At 49.9% G+C, this 15,742-nt stretch overlaps 1 protein-coding gene across 1 annotated transcript in view; it reads right to left on the reverse strand.

Moving 5' to 3' along the window:
* Positions 1 to 15,742, reverse strand: part of Fbxw8 (F-box and WD repeat domain containing 8) — a 97,700-nt gene that overhangs the window by 1,879 nt on the left and 80,079 nt on the right. Inside the window, exons 8-10 of the mRNA XM_005078994.4 lie at positions 11,350 to 11,477; positions 1,990 to 2,163; positions 250 to 360 (exon numbers count right to left, since the gene is read on the reverse strand). Of these exons, the coding sequence (XP_005079051.1) occupies positions 250 to 360; positions 1,990 to 2,163; positions 11,350 to 11,477 (413 nt within the window). The remainder of the gene's footprint in view (positions 1 to 249; positions 361 to 1,989; positions 2,164 to 11,349; positions 11,478 to 15,742) is intronic.

A 15,742-nucleotide genomic window follows, 5' to 3' on the forward strand; every position in this document is an offset into this window, starting at 1 on the left:
CGCTGTCCAGCTGACACCGTGCCCTGCTCTGCCCCGGATGGCAGGAGCAGCTGCAGGATGCTCCAGACAGACACTCAACAGCTGCTTCTGGTCTATAGCAGCCACTGTGTTCCCTAGCTCTACAAAAACCAGGGCCCATTGTTGATACTCTGAGAGGAGCATGTGACTAGGATGGAGTGGGGGCGGGGTGGGAGGTACTGACGAAACCATGCTAAGCATGCCTCAGGGTGTGTCCAAGCCCTCACTGACCTCCTGTGACAGGCAAAGTTGTCCAGGTCGGAGTTCCGCACCACCTTCTCGTAGGGCACGTTGGCAGTGATGAGGCTGTGGCTGTTGAAGGAGACGTGCCGCACAGGGTGCCTGGAGCAGTGGGGAAGAACCCTGTAAGGCTGGAGCGTGGCCTGCACCAGCTGTGCATAGCACAGCTTCCAGGCATACTTTCCACTATGGAGAAGGAACTGGAGGCCAGCCTCAGCTCCCAAAGCAGGCACGAGCAAGGCCCCTCCTTCTCTGACACCCTCTGTACATCCCAGCAGACTGCTTCCTTCAGCAAGTTGGTGCGTTTGGGGTATAAGGTGGTTCAGCTTGAGACAAACCTGCAACATGGCATACAGACTCAACAAGCCACCTGAGTAAGGCCCCAGTCCTGAAGTGACGGCTACAACTGACGTCATGTGAGCCAGGGACAACAGAGAGTGAAGTCTGTTGCCTTCAGAGGCTCAAAACCAGCCAGCCAAGAAGGTAAGGTGCCCACCTCACCTCTGCAGGAAGGAGTTCCATGCCACCTCAAGTGGGTTGAGTGAGGCCACCAGGGAGGAGGCCTGCAGCAGTAACAGGTCTTCTGGATGGAGGATACGGGAGGTGCATAAAGGAGAGGGACTTGGTGAGGGAAGGCAGGCTGAGGATGGGTAGGTGGTCAGACAGTAGCTGGAATAAGGCTTGGGAGATGGCCTTACAAGAGAAGGCTTTACTTCCTGGGCCTCCCTCAAGTGGGGAAAAAGATCTTCTGGGTGTGTGGGAAGTCTGCCTAAGCCACTAGAGAAGCCCAGAAAGGATGGCGCTGTCCTGGAGGCGCAGAGAATCTGCTCTTTACCAGCAACACTGGCTTTCCTGAAAATTTGGGCAAACGCTGTTGGAGTCTAGTGTGGGAGTTTGAGTTGCCCTTTGGCGCCACCTGGTGGCACCATGGCGCATCACCATGAAAGCTAAGGAAGGGTAGGTGTGGATTCTGGTTCGATAAAAACTGCTGGCCAAAGAATTCACCACCCTGCAGGCCAAGAAACAAATTTCACTTCGCTACTTTTGGGAGTGTTTGCAAAGCCATCGACTCTGCACTTAATGAAGGCAGAGCGGTCTTGATTTTGCATCTGGAGTGGGAGAGTTGCATCTGTCATAGTCTCACACTGAGCACCTTCACAGAAGGGCCAAATCTCAGCTAGACAGGACTCTGGGCTGACTCTCCTACTGAAAGCACATGAGCTGGTAGGAGTTCCAGGCTGCTTCTAAATTCAGAATTGAGGCAGGCTCACACAAACAATTCTACCAGTAGTCACCAGTCACAGAGCCTCTCCTGCTCAAGGCAAGATGAGCTCTCCCCTTGGCCGGCGTTCATTTAACTTGCACACCACATGCTCTTCTTCATAGTGAAGGAAGGTGCAAGCCACACACTGGAAAGTAGTTTCACCAAGCTGACTTCCTCCTTTTCCTGAAAGAATCTACAGTGATCAGCACAGTTGTGAAACGTTCACTCCACCCTCAGAATCCAGGATACTCAGTGAGGCCATGTGCTCCTCAGGGCAATAATAATGGGGAAGAGAGAGGAGCTGAGGTCTCAGAGTTGGTCTTTCCAAGTCTAGGTCTCCTCTCCTTCAAAGTTGCTTTTAGGAAGGTAGCAGCGTGGGCACAGGTGGCCTGGGAACCACTCCAGCAACCCCAGTCCACACACACACACACACACACACACACACACGAGGAGCCAGCAGCGCTTACCTGGAGTGCACCTCCCATAGCTTCTGGTCCATGCGGTAATCCCACACAGACACCAGCCCCTCCTCTCCCCCACTGACAATCTTCCAGTCATCCATCTGGACTGCGGACACCCCCAGCTGATGGGCAGACAGTGACAGGGCAATTTTGTCGCTGCGGAGGTCATGGAGCCGGACTCTGGAAGATCCAAGAACAGCAGGAGGAGAGGGGTTAGTGAGGGACCCTGCAGCCCCAGCTTCAGCAGTATTCCCGTGGGACTCCCCTGTGGGGCTGAGCATCTACAGTAGGACAGACACTTTGTCTTATGATCAGACAACCCTGTTGAAAGCCCTGGCAAGACAGAGAGACAGCATATGCTGTCCCAAACTTAATCCAGAAGGTATACACACTCACTGCTTCCAGGTCCCGGGAATTATTTTAATTCCTCAAGACCACCCTCACTCACTCCCCAGTCTGAAGGGCATCATGGAAACTTGCCCTTTGCTCAAAGGGAGCAGCAGCGTGTGGTCCCCAGCCTTTCCCGCAGCACTCCTGGCAAGTACTTAGTAACCTGCCCCCCCCCCCCCGAAGGTCACTGAACACTGAGCCTTTAGGCAGGGAATCTGGAAGCCATTGCACATGGGACAATCACGGATCAAACCTGACTCATGCAGAGAACGAACATGGATACTGCAGTTCTGTGCCGGAAAGGTTGGATTTCAAGAGCAAGTTTTAGTATATGTTTGGTAAACCTGCCTGGGGGAAATCAAAGCTATGGGGACCTAACTACCTTTTTAAACACAGGGTGTTTTGTGGATTTCAAGATTCTGCTTCTCTGGGTTCTATAACCCCCCAGCTTTTCTGTCTGAATTCATTTTTTTTAAATCTCCAAAACTGAAAATTTAGACAAATAAATGACTTTCTAGGAAAGAACAGAAAAACCCAATAGACTAAGTTATAAAGAGCCACAAGCAAGGGCTGGCCAGACATGTAGGGGCAGAAGCCGGGGAGGGAGGCAGTCGGCACAGCTAGCATCAGGCACACAACCTTGAGCCTCCGCAGCAACAGGACCATGGGACGCCCCTGGAGACTAGCTGAGCACTGCACACAGAAGGAAACCTGCAGCCAGCTCCACGAGGGCCGAAGCAAGCCCCCTGCTCTCTCGGGATGCCTCCTAACAGCCGGGCACTATTGCACTGCTCCTGCCCATTGTTAAAAATGATCAATGCAATTAAGATCAGGAATGCCACTAAGAGAAACAGAAATTTATCCACATTAATATGCCCACCTCAACAACTACTTTACAAAATTGTATGTGTGTAATACATGTGTGCAGTGCCTGCAGAAGGCCGAGGAGGCCACCAAATCCTCTGGAACTGGAGTCACAGTTGCCATGTAGGTGCTGGAAACTGGACCTGGATCTTCTGAAAGAATAGCCTGTGCTCTTAGCTACCTCTCCAGCCCCAACAGCTACATTTTGTATAAATCACTAACTGTACGAAACACAGTCAAGGGGCTGGAGAGATGATTCCACAGTTAAAGCATGGATTGCTCCTGAGAGATCCCCATTTGGTTCCTAGCACCCACATCAAGCAGTCCTCAACTCAGCTGAGTTACATGTAATAGCAGCTACCCACGAAGCTAAGGTAGGAGGACGGTAAGTTCCAGCCCAACCTCAACAGCTTAGTGATACTGTGTCAAATATATATATGCCTGGAATGTAGCTTGGTCTTGCCTAACCTGAGGAAATTTCTGGGTTTACTCACGCAGCTGAGGCTGGCCTGTGCTACGTACAAGACCTTGCTTCAAACAATGAAAAGATGGGGCGGAGGGGGGGAATGTTTCTTAAACATAAATCCCACGAGGCACCCTGAAAAGATTATACAAGTATTTCAGCTGATGGGAGTCTATAGCAGAGGCCCCCTCATAACTGGTTCCTCCAAGTTAACGGTGAGAGAAAAGGCGAGAACAACTTCACTCAAGGAGTGCCTGCTGAGCACGTCACACCCAAGTCTGCTGACTGTGAGAAATAAAACCGGACGCTGCTCCTTTGTCATGTCTCTTCAGCGAAGACAGAACCTGTTCCACTCCACGGACCCTGGTGTGGTTGTGAGACTCATGGCTGGTGCACACACAAACAGTTCCGCAGGGACCAAGCTGGAGTATCCCAGTGTGAGGGTGAGGGCTAGGCTGGAATGGCTTACAAGGGACTCCTGCTGGGGTGTTTCCAGAGAATGGACACATTAGGGCCACCATGGCTCTCCACCTTGATGGACCATACTTTCAAACCCTGAACCCCAAATAAACTCAAGTTGTTTTTGTCACAGTAAGGATAACTCAGGCTCTTACTGGCTCACCATGTGCACAGACTACAGATCCGCAGCTCACAACAGGGTCAGGGCCTTGGTTTCAGACAGCTTGGGCAGCGTCCCACCACACACCACTTAATGTGGTGAAAACAACACTAATACCCTTTAACTGCCCGGCTGGGCTCAGGGGAGCCGCCTCTCCACTGCTCTGCAGAAGTGAAGAACTTTTAGACTCAGCTGAGCAGCTGTGGGAGGGGTGAGGCTGCTGCCCTCAGTCCACACTGCAGCAGCAGGGGCCATGGAATTCCTCGACTCCCACTTTAAAACACCCATTTATCTACAAGACCCTGAACATGAGCTTCATGAGAAGGCAAGAAGGAGCATAGCATGAGTAGCGAGAGCTGTGGAGGGCAGGGACATCACACCTAAGGAAGATAGATCCTGGAGAAAAGCGGGCTGGTAATGCCCTGGGGTTAGTGCTAGTGGACACTCGTCACAATAAAAACTACATACGGGAAGCTGTCATTTCAAAAGTGGGAGCATACGAGCAGGTCTTCATAGGCTGGGGGAGGAATTGCCTGTTACGTTAGACAGACAGGGAGAGTAGAGGTAGCAGAGATGCCGTGAATCTGAACGACTGCATGGGGATGGCTTAAGTCACTGCATCACTTCAGGCAACCGCAGGACACACCAACAGTGGAGCATGCGGCAGACATTCAGAGCTCTACCTGCCCTCAGGAGTGTAAATCCGAGCACGTGACGTGGCTTTGCACCATTTGTGAAGGGGTCATGGGCCAGTCTTCCTGAAGTGTGATCAGGGGGGACAGGCAGCTGTCATGGGGTTGCACAGAGGCTCTATTGTCCTTGCTTTCAGGTACAGAGCACGCTACCCAGAAGCACAGTTCAGAAATGAAATGCTAACAGCAGCAACTTGGGAGGAGAGGTGGGGTTGTAGCCAGAGGCTCAAGAGAGGTTTTTGCTTTATTCCAGACATGACTATGCTGTTTAAAACTCAGGCCTCAGAGGGTATCAGCTCCACCCTGGTGTGCGCAAATGTACACACCCGATCTGTTTCAGACGGCTCACCTGTTTCTTAGCTAGCGTTAAGTAGGTATAATGTGGGACAACAGAAGTTGGGCATTGTGGTACAGTCTGAAATCCTAGCACCAGGGAGATAAAGGCAGAAGGACCAAGAGATCACTACAAGGCTACGACAAAGCAAGTTCAAGATCAGCCTGGGGTACAAGAAAACCATGGGGTTGTAAAAACACATGAGCACCATCAACAAACCAACAAACCAGACAGAGAATCACAGTCTTGGGATGCAGAATCAAGGCCACACGTCGAGATGGCAGTGCAGGCCAATGGCTACCAATGCCAGGCATTCCCAGTCTCCAGAGAGGGAGCCTTCTAAGGGCACACAGCTACCTGTCTTCAGGCCTCTGTAGGCCAAGAGACCCAAGGCTGTTGGGCATCCAGGAAGGAGCCTCAGGCTGGAGCCTAGCATGGGCACTTGAAACAGATGGGAGTGGAGTGCATGCAGGCTAGTCAGGTCTATCAAGAGCCCCTCCGTTTACAGTGTGGCTGCTAAGGACACACGGGTAAACACGTGTGGTCCAGTAGCTCAAAGCTTGCCGTCTGTTTCTCTACTGTGTTTAAACAGCGGCACGATGGCACCAAATGAAGACAAACACCAGAGAGCAGCTCACGTTCACTAGGGAAACCAACTAGCCCATGGAGAAGGATGGGCAATTTTCTGACATCTTAAGGAGACATCTGGCTTCTTGTCTCAGAATTGCACATACTGCAGTGTCCTGTCCACCCAAGCCATCAAATTCACATTAGGAAGCAGGTATCAGCCCAGAGCATCTGACAGCGTGCGGTACCAACCCCAAGTGCAGCATGCCCTGGCAGAGCCACTCCATACTGGGAAACAGGTAGCCCAGCAAATGGGCAAAGACGTGCCAGGCTGAATGATTCCAGGGACAAGAAGGGGCCAATGGTAGAAACTGCAGACCCTCATTTAGTGAGTATCACCAACTTTGCCTGCTGAAAGAAAAATAATTGGTCTGAAAGCTATAATTGTCTTATGTTTAATATTCATGGATGGGCTTGGAGGACAGCCCCAACACTCCCTCTCTGCAGCCTTCACTAATGAAAACCGCACCATAGGAGGCAGCTTTAGCCCGCCAATTAAAACAAAAGACACCAGAGCCTTCCAAAGACTCCAGCAGAGGAGCATCCATCTGATGGGCAGGAAAACGCGCTGGAACGGAGAGGGAGGCACGCTCTGGTTGGTCCTGTGTGAAGCGCTCTGAATAACTCATTATAGCACTTGCAGATGGAGTGAGCGTAATGTTCGCACCCTGCACGCGCCCTGGCAGCAGGCACCACACACGAGCGCACCACAACTTTCTATGTGCTGGGCAGGAAGGAAGTGAGAGGACTCTTTAATTGGGGGGGGGTCACACCTTGGGGCGTGTTTCCTATTGGTTTGGACTCAACAGTCCTGTATGATAACAAGGCAGACTGTGGTGGCAAAGCTGGCAGCGTTCAGATTGTGGGTTGGCTGTTCTTCAGGAAGAACCCAACCTTGGCTACAGTTAGATCCAAAAAATAAAGGTAAATGTACAGAAATCACTGACACACAAGCTTTTTAAAGTTATGACTAAATTGGGAAAACTGGCATTTCTAAAAGGTTAGTGCACACTTGGGTCTGACCTCGCTGTACCTGAGCTGAGGAGGAAGGCTGCACGTGAGTATGTAGAATCCATGCCTCACCCACACAGCACCAAAGCCGGCCTTCTGAGAATGTTCATCTTAATAGCAATTGCAAACACTTATATTTTCAGATGGACGACATATCCAGCTTTGTTCAGCTGGGCTGAGCTTAGCATGCTCTGTGCCAAGCGACATCACTGCGCTATGAGGTTTCTACATGAAATATAAGCACCAACCCCTTGGGGTGACTCTCAGAGCTTTTAGCACCTGATTCCTCAAGGAATATTCTAAGCCCTCAGCTCTGCAGCACACAAAGAAGCCAGCCTGGGGCAGCAGTGATGGCCAAAGCAATAAAGCCAGAAGTATGGACACTTTTTCTAGTAGTTTCCATTCTGAGACTGAGTGAGAAGCAGCAAGCTGGCTCAGCAGGTGAATGCTCGCAGCAAGCCTGGTGACCCGAGTCTCAAGTTGGTAAAGGTGGATGGAGAGAACCCACTCCACAGTTGTCCTTGGACACCCAAATGCACGCTGTGGCATGTGTAACCCCATCATCATTCACACGTACACAATAACTTTAAAAAATATCACAAACAGTTCATATGCCTATGCTGTACATTTTGTCCTGTTCTTTTTAAGAATTTTTTTTCCAAGACAGAGTTTCTCTGTGTTGCTCTGGCTGTCCTGAAATTCACTCTATAGACCAGGCTGGTCTCAAACGCAGAGATCCACCTGCTTCTGCCTTCCAAGTACTGAGGTTAAAGGTGTGCACCACCACTGCCCAGCCCTAAGATTCTCTCTCTCTTTCTCTCTCAACAATAAACCTCAATTAAAAAATAGGATTTGAGTCTGAGTGTGGTAGCTCATGCCTGTAATCCCAGAACCCAGCAGCAGACACGGGACTGCCCTAAGTTCTACACGTAAATGCCTGCCAGTTCACTACACAGTGAAACCATGTCTCAACCTGCACCCTACTCAAAACCATGGTTTGGATGGTCAAGTCTCCAGGAGGATGTGCAGAAGGACCATAGCACAGGGATGGGTTATGGAGACGCCTCACAAACCAGGTTGACTGCCACACAGACTGAGGACAGCACATGAACTGTAGACATGGAGAAACTGGAAGATTCCCTAGGGCCAGGGCAGGCAGGAAGAGCAGCCACCAGAGAAGACAACTATGGAAATTACCACTGAAGCCAGCAACTCAATTCCTAGGTGTCTGCATCCAAGAGAATTGATGCTACTCAAAAAAACTACACAGGAATTATGATAATGGTCAAAGCTATTAAGAGATTTAACTAATTAAACCACCCATCCAGATGCCCACAAGCCGAACAAGGAGGGCAGAATGTTGTCTGTCAAGTGATGGAATGAGTGATGTTTGAATGCAAGTTACCACATGGGCTTACCTTGAAAACATTAGACTAGGAAAAGTCATAATAGGTCACCACTTTTACAAACATTGACTGCTCATGGTGCAGCATTTCTATCTGGGGTACTGTCCTGAAATCAACTGTGAGTTTAAGTTGGTGTGTCACATGGCACGTGAACCCTACCTTCAGGAATTGGTTCTAAAATGAACTTGTACTGGGGAGAGGGCTTTGTGGATAAAATGCTTGGCAGACAAATAAGGACCTAAGTTTGGGCCCCCAAGACCCAGGTAAAGCTAGACACAGCACCATATGTCTGCAATCCAGCTATCCTATGGTAAAATGACAGGTAGGGACAGATAATCTGAATGCATAGCCAATGTGGAGGAAACAAGGGCTGAAGACAATGTTTGTCCTTGGTCACACATGTGTTGTAGCGTACACACACCCACACATGGATGTATATACACACAAATATGGATGTGCACATACGTGCACACACACATACTAAAAAATAAGCTCTATCTGGGGGCGGGGTGACTAAGAGTTGTTGGTCAAGGAATGTGCCTTAGCAACCTGACAGTTGCTGTCTCACCCAGTACTGACTGTGGGCCTGGCTCTTTGGGGGCAGAGCCTGAGTTTCATTGTTGAGGCATACAGGGAGGGACCTCACTGAACACAGCCCTGGGCCACCAGCTACAAGCTTCCCTCTACTCACAGGGGCTCCCACAGAACCACTTTCCTGGAACTGAATGAGCTTAAAAACTCTGTCTCCTAAGGAGAAAAGAGCAGCCTAATGACTTAGGTTTGGGGACAGTGTATCCACTGGGTACAGCTATCCTAGCAGGAGATGGCCTGCATATACAAGAAAACTTATCCATAGGGGCTTTAAAATGTGTCTTCCATAGAACTTACCTGGACAAAGGAAAGATCGAGGGGTCTGGACTCTTAGATGAGGCAGGGAGTCTTGGCTTTGTAAGCCCTCACTGCAGACACAAGCCCTGGCCTGCAGCTTGGGTTTATTCTAAGCGGGGAAGGGGGGGGGGTGAGGAGGTAGGGCTCTAACAGTGAGGGGTCCTGTTCCTGTCTGTTACCTAGTGACTGATACTGTGCTGAGAACCCTGGGACTTCCCTGCTTTATTTTAAAAACTTAATTATGCTACATTCTAATAAAACAGCTTTCTCAAATTCAAATGTGGGCTTCACGCTGACCAGCAGGCCTTCTGAGCAGGGCACATGGCCCCTCATTTAGTTATGACGTGTGATGAGTTGGGTAGGGTACACTCCAGAGGAACAGGTCAGCTTTACTGAAATACTTATGTGTCCTGGAGGACAGCTAAGAGTGGCGGTGACATTCTGGAGCTTTCTGGAGTCTTCACATATGAGGGGCTCCTCTGGTCTAGAACAGAGCTCTGGGTTCCTGCTAGTACCAAGAAGCTCACATTGTACACATAGTCTGGGTAGAGTCCACTGCTCAGGCCTGGATTCGAAGTCCCCTGACATTTGCTCCACTCAAAAATAATGGAGCTTAGCTCCCAGGGAGTGGTTTGTTGGCATGTGTGTGCAAGGACATGTGCGTGTGCAGTGTACATATGTACACACTGTGAGCAAGGGCATGTACGTGTGCAGTGTATGCATGTTTGCAACTGTGTGCAAGGGCATGTGGGAGTCAGAGTCAATGCCAGCTGTCCTCAGTTGTCCTCTACCTTATCTTTTGAGACAGGCTAAACCTGGAGCTCTCTGACTTGCTGGCCATTGCACTCTGAGGACAGAGGAGTGTGACCATGCCTTTTATGGTTGTTGTTGTTTATAGACAGCATCTCACTCCCTATGTAGCTTTTGCTGGCCTGAACTTCACTATGTAAAAAGGTTGGCTCGAACTCACAGAGATCCCCCTGCCTCTGCTTCCCAAGTTCTGAGATTAAAGGTGTGCCTTGTTTTTTTGAATTGGTTCTGGGATCCAAATTCACGACCTGTTTGCCCAGCAGTTGTTTACTGACTGAGCCACCTCTCCAGCCCCCAGGCTGAACTCCGAGCTCCGTTTGCAAGCCCCACATTCTGAGTCATCTGAGGAGCCCGTGAGACACCGACTGAGTGCCTTCTTCCCACAAAGCATGCTCCGGCTCTTTTTTGCTCTATGTGGGGGTAGGGCTAGTGGGTGAGGTTCAGGATGGAAACGCTATATGATCCAACAGTGATTTCTGCAAGCTGCTACTCTGCTGGGACATAGCTCTGGGATTTGGCACCAAGAAACCCAGAGCTGAGCAGCCCCGCACCTGCAGCCTGGGGCTGGGCCCAGGGGAGGTGTGCCAGCAGCCCTGGCCCTCGGCCAGTCTACCTCTCTCTGGGGCACTGGATCAGACACAGCAGGTAACTAGCCAAAAAGCAGAGAGAAAGCAAAGGAGAAGACAAGACAAAGGGGAAAAAACCTAAAATTTGGACTAGAAGGGTCTTTTCAAACACTTTAATCCTGCAGTGCTGAAGGCTGGCACTGGCCCCTGTACCAGCAAAACCGACTCCCTCAGCCAATGTGTTAAAGAGAAGGCCACTAATCAGCTAAATAGAAACTAGAGTCTGTTCCCATCAAGTCTCTTTCCTGTCACCAGAGGGACACACAGTGCTCTGAAATACACTCTTGGCATCACTTGGCAGGCGGCCCTATTGTGCTGAACACAGCCGTCCCTTAGGTTATTGTTTTTAATATTAGAAAGCGAGCTTTTCAGTGCCAAACAAATTCTGCAGCAGGGGGGACAAAAGATATTCCAAGTGGTCTCGCCGGACCATCCACCAACTGCCTGAAAAGAGAACCAACCATCCTGTGTGCTTCAGAAGCAAAGCGGAGGCATAGCAGGTCCAACTATTACCTAATGCAAAACTTCCCTCCAAGTCCAAAGGATGGGGCGGGCGTGGGGGCTGCAGGCAAGGCTGAAACATGAGGCCCTTGTAGCTCAGGGCCACAGATTTTGGTCACATCAGCCCAGACCTACCTCCTGTCCATGTTACCGCTGACCATGAGGTTGGGAGGGCTGTCCCGGAGGTTGACACAGGTAAAGTCACCAAGTGCATTGCCGAGCTTCGAGAGGCAGCGCTCTGCTTCCAAGCTATACACCAGGATCTGAGAGGGAAAGAGAGGACAGGGTGTCAGTCCCATGCATCAGGGGGACATCATATGCTTTCCACTGTCCACCATTGAGGAGTGAGCATTTCACTGTCCCCCCAGAAGATGCTCTGCTACTCAAATGGCTTGGACACTCCCAGGCCACTGAAGTTAGAGGGACACTGCTACCCAAGTGACAAAAGACCAAGAGAGGGAAACCAAGAGTTCCTCGGCTGAAGCATGAGGCGAAGACGCAGGAACGGTGGATGGGTCAGGCAGCCTGCTTTCCCCACAGCTGAACTGAACCCTAGTACAGTAATAGTTTTCCGTTTGTTTCACAGGAATGAAGGGTACAGGTCACTGGCTTCTGATGTGGGGTTAACTAAAGAGCTTACAAGGGCCAAGGGAAGCTGCACCAGACACTACACTGACACAGTCCAACAGCGCCTCCTGCCCCACTCTCCCTTCAGTTCTGGTCATGAAAGCCACTGAGGAGACACCTGTGGGCTCCAGACAGTGCAATCCTCCTGGAAGGTGTCTGTGCTGTTTCGCTAGCAAAGGGGAATAAAGGATGGATCACACGGAAGCCTCGAGAGTCAGGGATTTTTTTGTTTTTGTTTTTTGGTTTTTTTTTTTTTTTTTTTTGGTTTTTACGAGACAGGGTTTCTCTGTATTGTTTCGGAGGCTATAGGTCCAGCCCGGCCTCGAATTCACAGAGATCCGCCTGCCTCTGCCTCCCGAGTGCTGGGATTAAAGGCGTGCGCCACCACCGCCCGGCTTGAGAGTCAGGTTTTTAATGAAGGAACTGTTAGCTCAACTGGAGGCATTTAGTCAACAGTACACAGTCCTAGTCCCAACTTGGCAGGGCACAGGCCTCCTCACTGCACCTCTGCTGACTTCTGCTGAGCGTGTGGTGAGCATGCTGAGTTCAGCAAGGACCTGGGTTTGCAGAGTGACTCTAGCATTCCCATGGAAACCATGTTCTCTCCTGGTTAACTTAGACACTTAGCACTTCTGAGTGCAGATTCTTATGTCAGACCTGAGAAATTCCTAACAAGTTAAGTCATCTCCACTGTGGGAACTGTCAATCTCAGGGCAGCACACATTTCTAATACATGAGTCTTCAAGAATCTGTGGGAGTCTAACCCTGTGGTCACAGTAGTTAACTACTGCTAACACAGGAAAGAAAGACAGCAGAGGTCACAAAATCTTAATGCCTAATGCACAAGCCAAGATGCAGTTAAGATGAGTTCCGTACAGAAAGTTGGGGGCCTGGCTATGTACCTCTGGCTGTCCTGGAACTCACTCTGTAGACTAGGCTAGCCTCACACTCACAGAGATCTCCCTACCTCTGTCTTCCCCATGCTAGGATTAAAGACGTGCCATTACCAACTCGTGACGGAAAGTTTTAAAGGTAAGTAAAATGGTGCTGTTTCTAAGGTGGACCTGATCAAATTCATCTTCAGCCAATGATCTGGACATTGTCATAGGCGGCTCCTGAAGGAGAGATGGTGTGTGTCTTGCACTAAGCAGTGTCGTCAGTCAGACACTCCAGGTGCCCTGCTCTGCATGCACAGAGATGCCACAAGTGCAACTAGCGTAAGACAATTCTAAAAGAGCTATTAGTTTCTTTTTAAAAGCAACCTTGGTTTTTTTTTTTTGTTGTTGTTGTTGTTTGTTTGTTTTTTGAGACAGGGTTTCCCTGTGTAGCTTTGGAGCCTGTCCTGGAAATCACTTTGTAGACAGGCTGGCTTCTGCCGCCCGAATGCTGGATTTTGCCTGTCTGACCTTTTTGCCTTTAAAGTCACCAGTGTACAAAGCAGGAAGGCGGGCCTACAGGAGCAGGCAGAGGTAAAAGTGCAAGCACCGAGGCTCACACAGGTCAGCAGCAGCCTCCACTTTTTTCTAGTTCTTTTTTGACAAGTGGATGAATCATCTTTGAGTGATACAGAGAGATAATCCCCGCCAAAAAGACTCTGCAAACTCATCATAAAGACATCTAAGTCAGCAGTCAAGTATTTCTAAAACGTTCAATAATTCAGTGGATCAGAACTATCCAAAGAGAACCTTTACAATTGCGTTTAGTTAAAGACCACAGAGATTGGAAAACACATTACCATCTCGAAGGCAGGTCTTCCACGCTACAAGTCCCTTAACGACCTTTACCATGGCTCCCTCCCTCCTACACACTCTCTCTTTTAATAAGGTTGAGCAAATGGGACTTCATTTTATCTGATTGCCACAGACTAGTGATATCAATTATTCATGCTCACACTCCCTCTTGTTAAGACCATGCATTAGACTAATTTTTCTCTTTATTGCCCTGGTTGGGCGAGTCTTAACCCACGACCACTTGAGTTGTTCTCAGAGGTGTTCAGAGATGCTGGAGAGAAGGGGAAACTCCCCCCGGCTGCAATCTAGGAGCAGATGCTCTGCACTAATGCGGCCAGTGAGTCGATAGAGCGGCCACGCAGCAAATGCAGGTTCAGCAGCGTTAGTAGCAATCATGGCACAAGTGTGCGCTGCCATCCGCTGTGTTCCTAGGAATTGTCTCTAGAGTCAAGCCTGCCCTGTGGACTCCTGTGTATCCTGAAGAAATCTGCAGGACATGCACTGTGAGGTCAGGTTCTAGTGTCTCCATTCTGTCTTCTGGGGAGACCTACAAGACCCCAAGTGAATGAGAGCATCCCGTTCATAGGGACCAGGCAGCAAGTTTTTGATTTCTGTTATTTACCCCTCCAAGAGCTGAAGTTGTTTCTGATAAAGCATAGCCTTCGAATCCTAGTTTCAACTACTCTGACTGCCCTCAAGTCTACTTTATAGTAAGCTATAAGAATAAATTATATAACAGAAAAATGTGGTGGCCCACTGCGACCCATCTCCAGGAACCATCCCCACTCCCCAGAACAGTCTGGAAATAAATAAGTGGATCCTGTGTGTGAGGGTCTGTCTCTCTTGATCCCTACATTTGAGTCATTTCTGGGTGAGGGTGGTGTTTCACAGCTGCTTCTCCACTGCAGGTAGCTTTGGTTTTTTTGAATGGAGAATGTCTGTGTATACCTAATTCCATACTAATAAGTAAGTTGTTTCTATTTGGTTTTTGATAAAACATTCAACAGCCGGTGACAAATATTTTCCGCTCCTCCTCTGTGCAGCAGGACTGGAGTGTGGTGGCCAAGCTGAAAGAGCCACGTCTGTGCCAGCTGCTGCTGGCCCAGTCATCCTACTCTTCCACACATGGGATCTGCCTCTTCTGGGACCACAGAGCCATCGTATTGCTACGTCCTAGCAGCTGGTCTCTCAAGCAGGAGGGTGGCTGTTGTACTGGCCATTCAGTCAAGAAGGCCATGGCCACAGGTTCAGTGTCTGGAAAGCATTGGCATCACCCTAGGCAGGAGGCCTGAATCTTTCTCCTGCAACTGTGTCTGTGCCGGGTGTCTAGAGACTGCAGCTTCCCAGCTAAAGCCTGACAGAAAGGCCAGAAGACAGCTTCTACTCTCACAGGGGGTGGGGTTAGTTCAAAGCCTGCCACCCCCTCTTCCACCCTTTGAAACCAGGATTCAGTACAGCAAGTTCTTCCTAAACCCAGGACTGACATCACCCATCTGTGAGCATGAGCCACCAACAGACAGAGATGTCTTCAAGGAGCTTTGCTGGCAGGAGCTGTGGTCATGTTCTGATGAATGAGGAAAGCAACTTTGAGTTTAAGTTTACCATAACTGTGGAAAGTGGCTGGCTCACCCCCTCAGAACCCTAGCCGCCTCGGCAATGTGGTCACCAGTGGACAGAGGCCTCTTCCCACAACCACACTTCTAGAACCTTTGGAATCCAAGAGTGTTTCCTGCTTCCCTTTAAACAAGGGGTGTGCAGAACAGGGATGGAGTGAATTCCAAAGACTCAGAGAGAGGCCTGGCCCAAAGTCTTGGAGACTGCAGACACAGCTGGCTCTACTACATCACTACTATATACACTTTGCTCTCTGGGAGAAAGTCATGGTCAGGAGCTAGTTCTGACCAGAGCGAGCCAGCCTCACGCTCTCCACCTGCACCCACTCGTATCTCTGCTCTCTCCACCACCCTCAGCACAAGGCTTCTCCCCTCTCAGCAGAGCAGGAGGTGTTCATTGTCAATGTGCTCATCTGGTGTTCCCAAGTGTCACCCTGAACTGTGTCATCGGCTTGCAGCTCTCAAACACAGAGGGGAAACAGCCTCAAGACAGCTGTCTGGAAGGTCAGGCGCAGCTTTATTAGAAGCCCCTTCATACAGTGAGGAGTGCATCCTCGA

Source organism: Mesocricetus auratus, unplaced genomic scaffold (assembly GCF_017639785.1).
Source record: "Mesocricetus auratus isolate SY011 unplaced genomic scaffold, BCM_Maur_2.0 Super-Scaffold_100025, whole genome shotgun sequence".
Taxonomy (NCBI): Eukaryota; Metazoa; Chordata; class Mammalia; order Rodentia; family Cricetidae; genus Mesocricetus; species Mesocricetus auratus.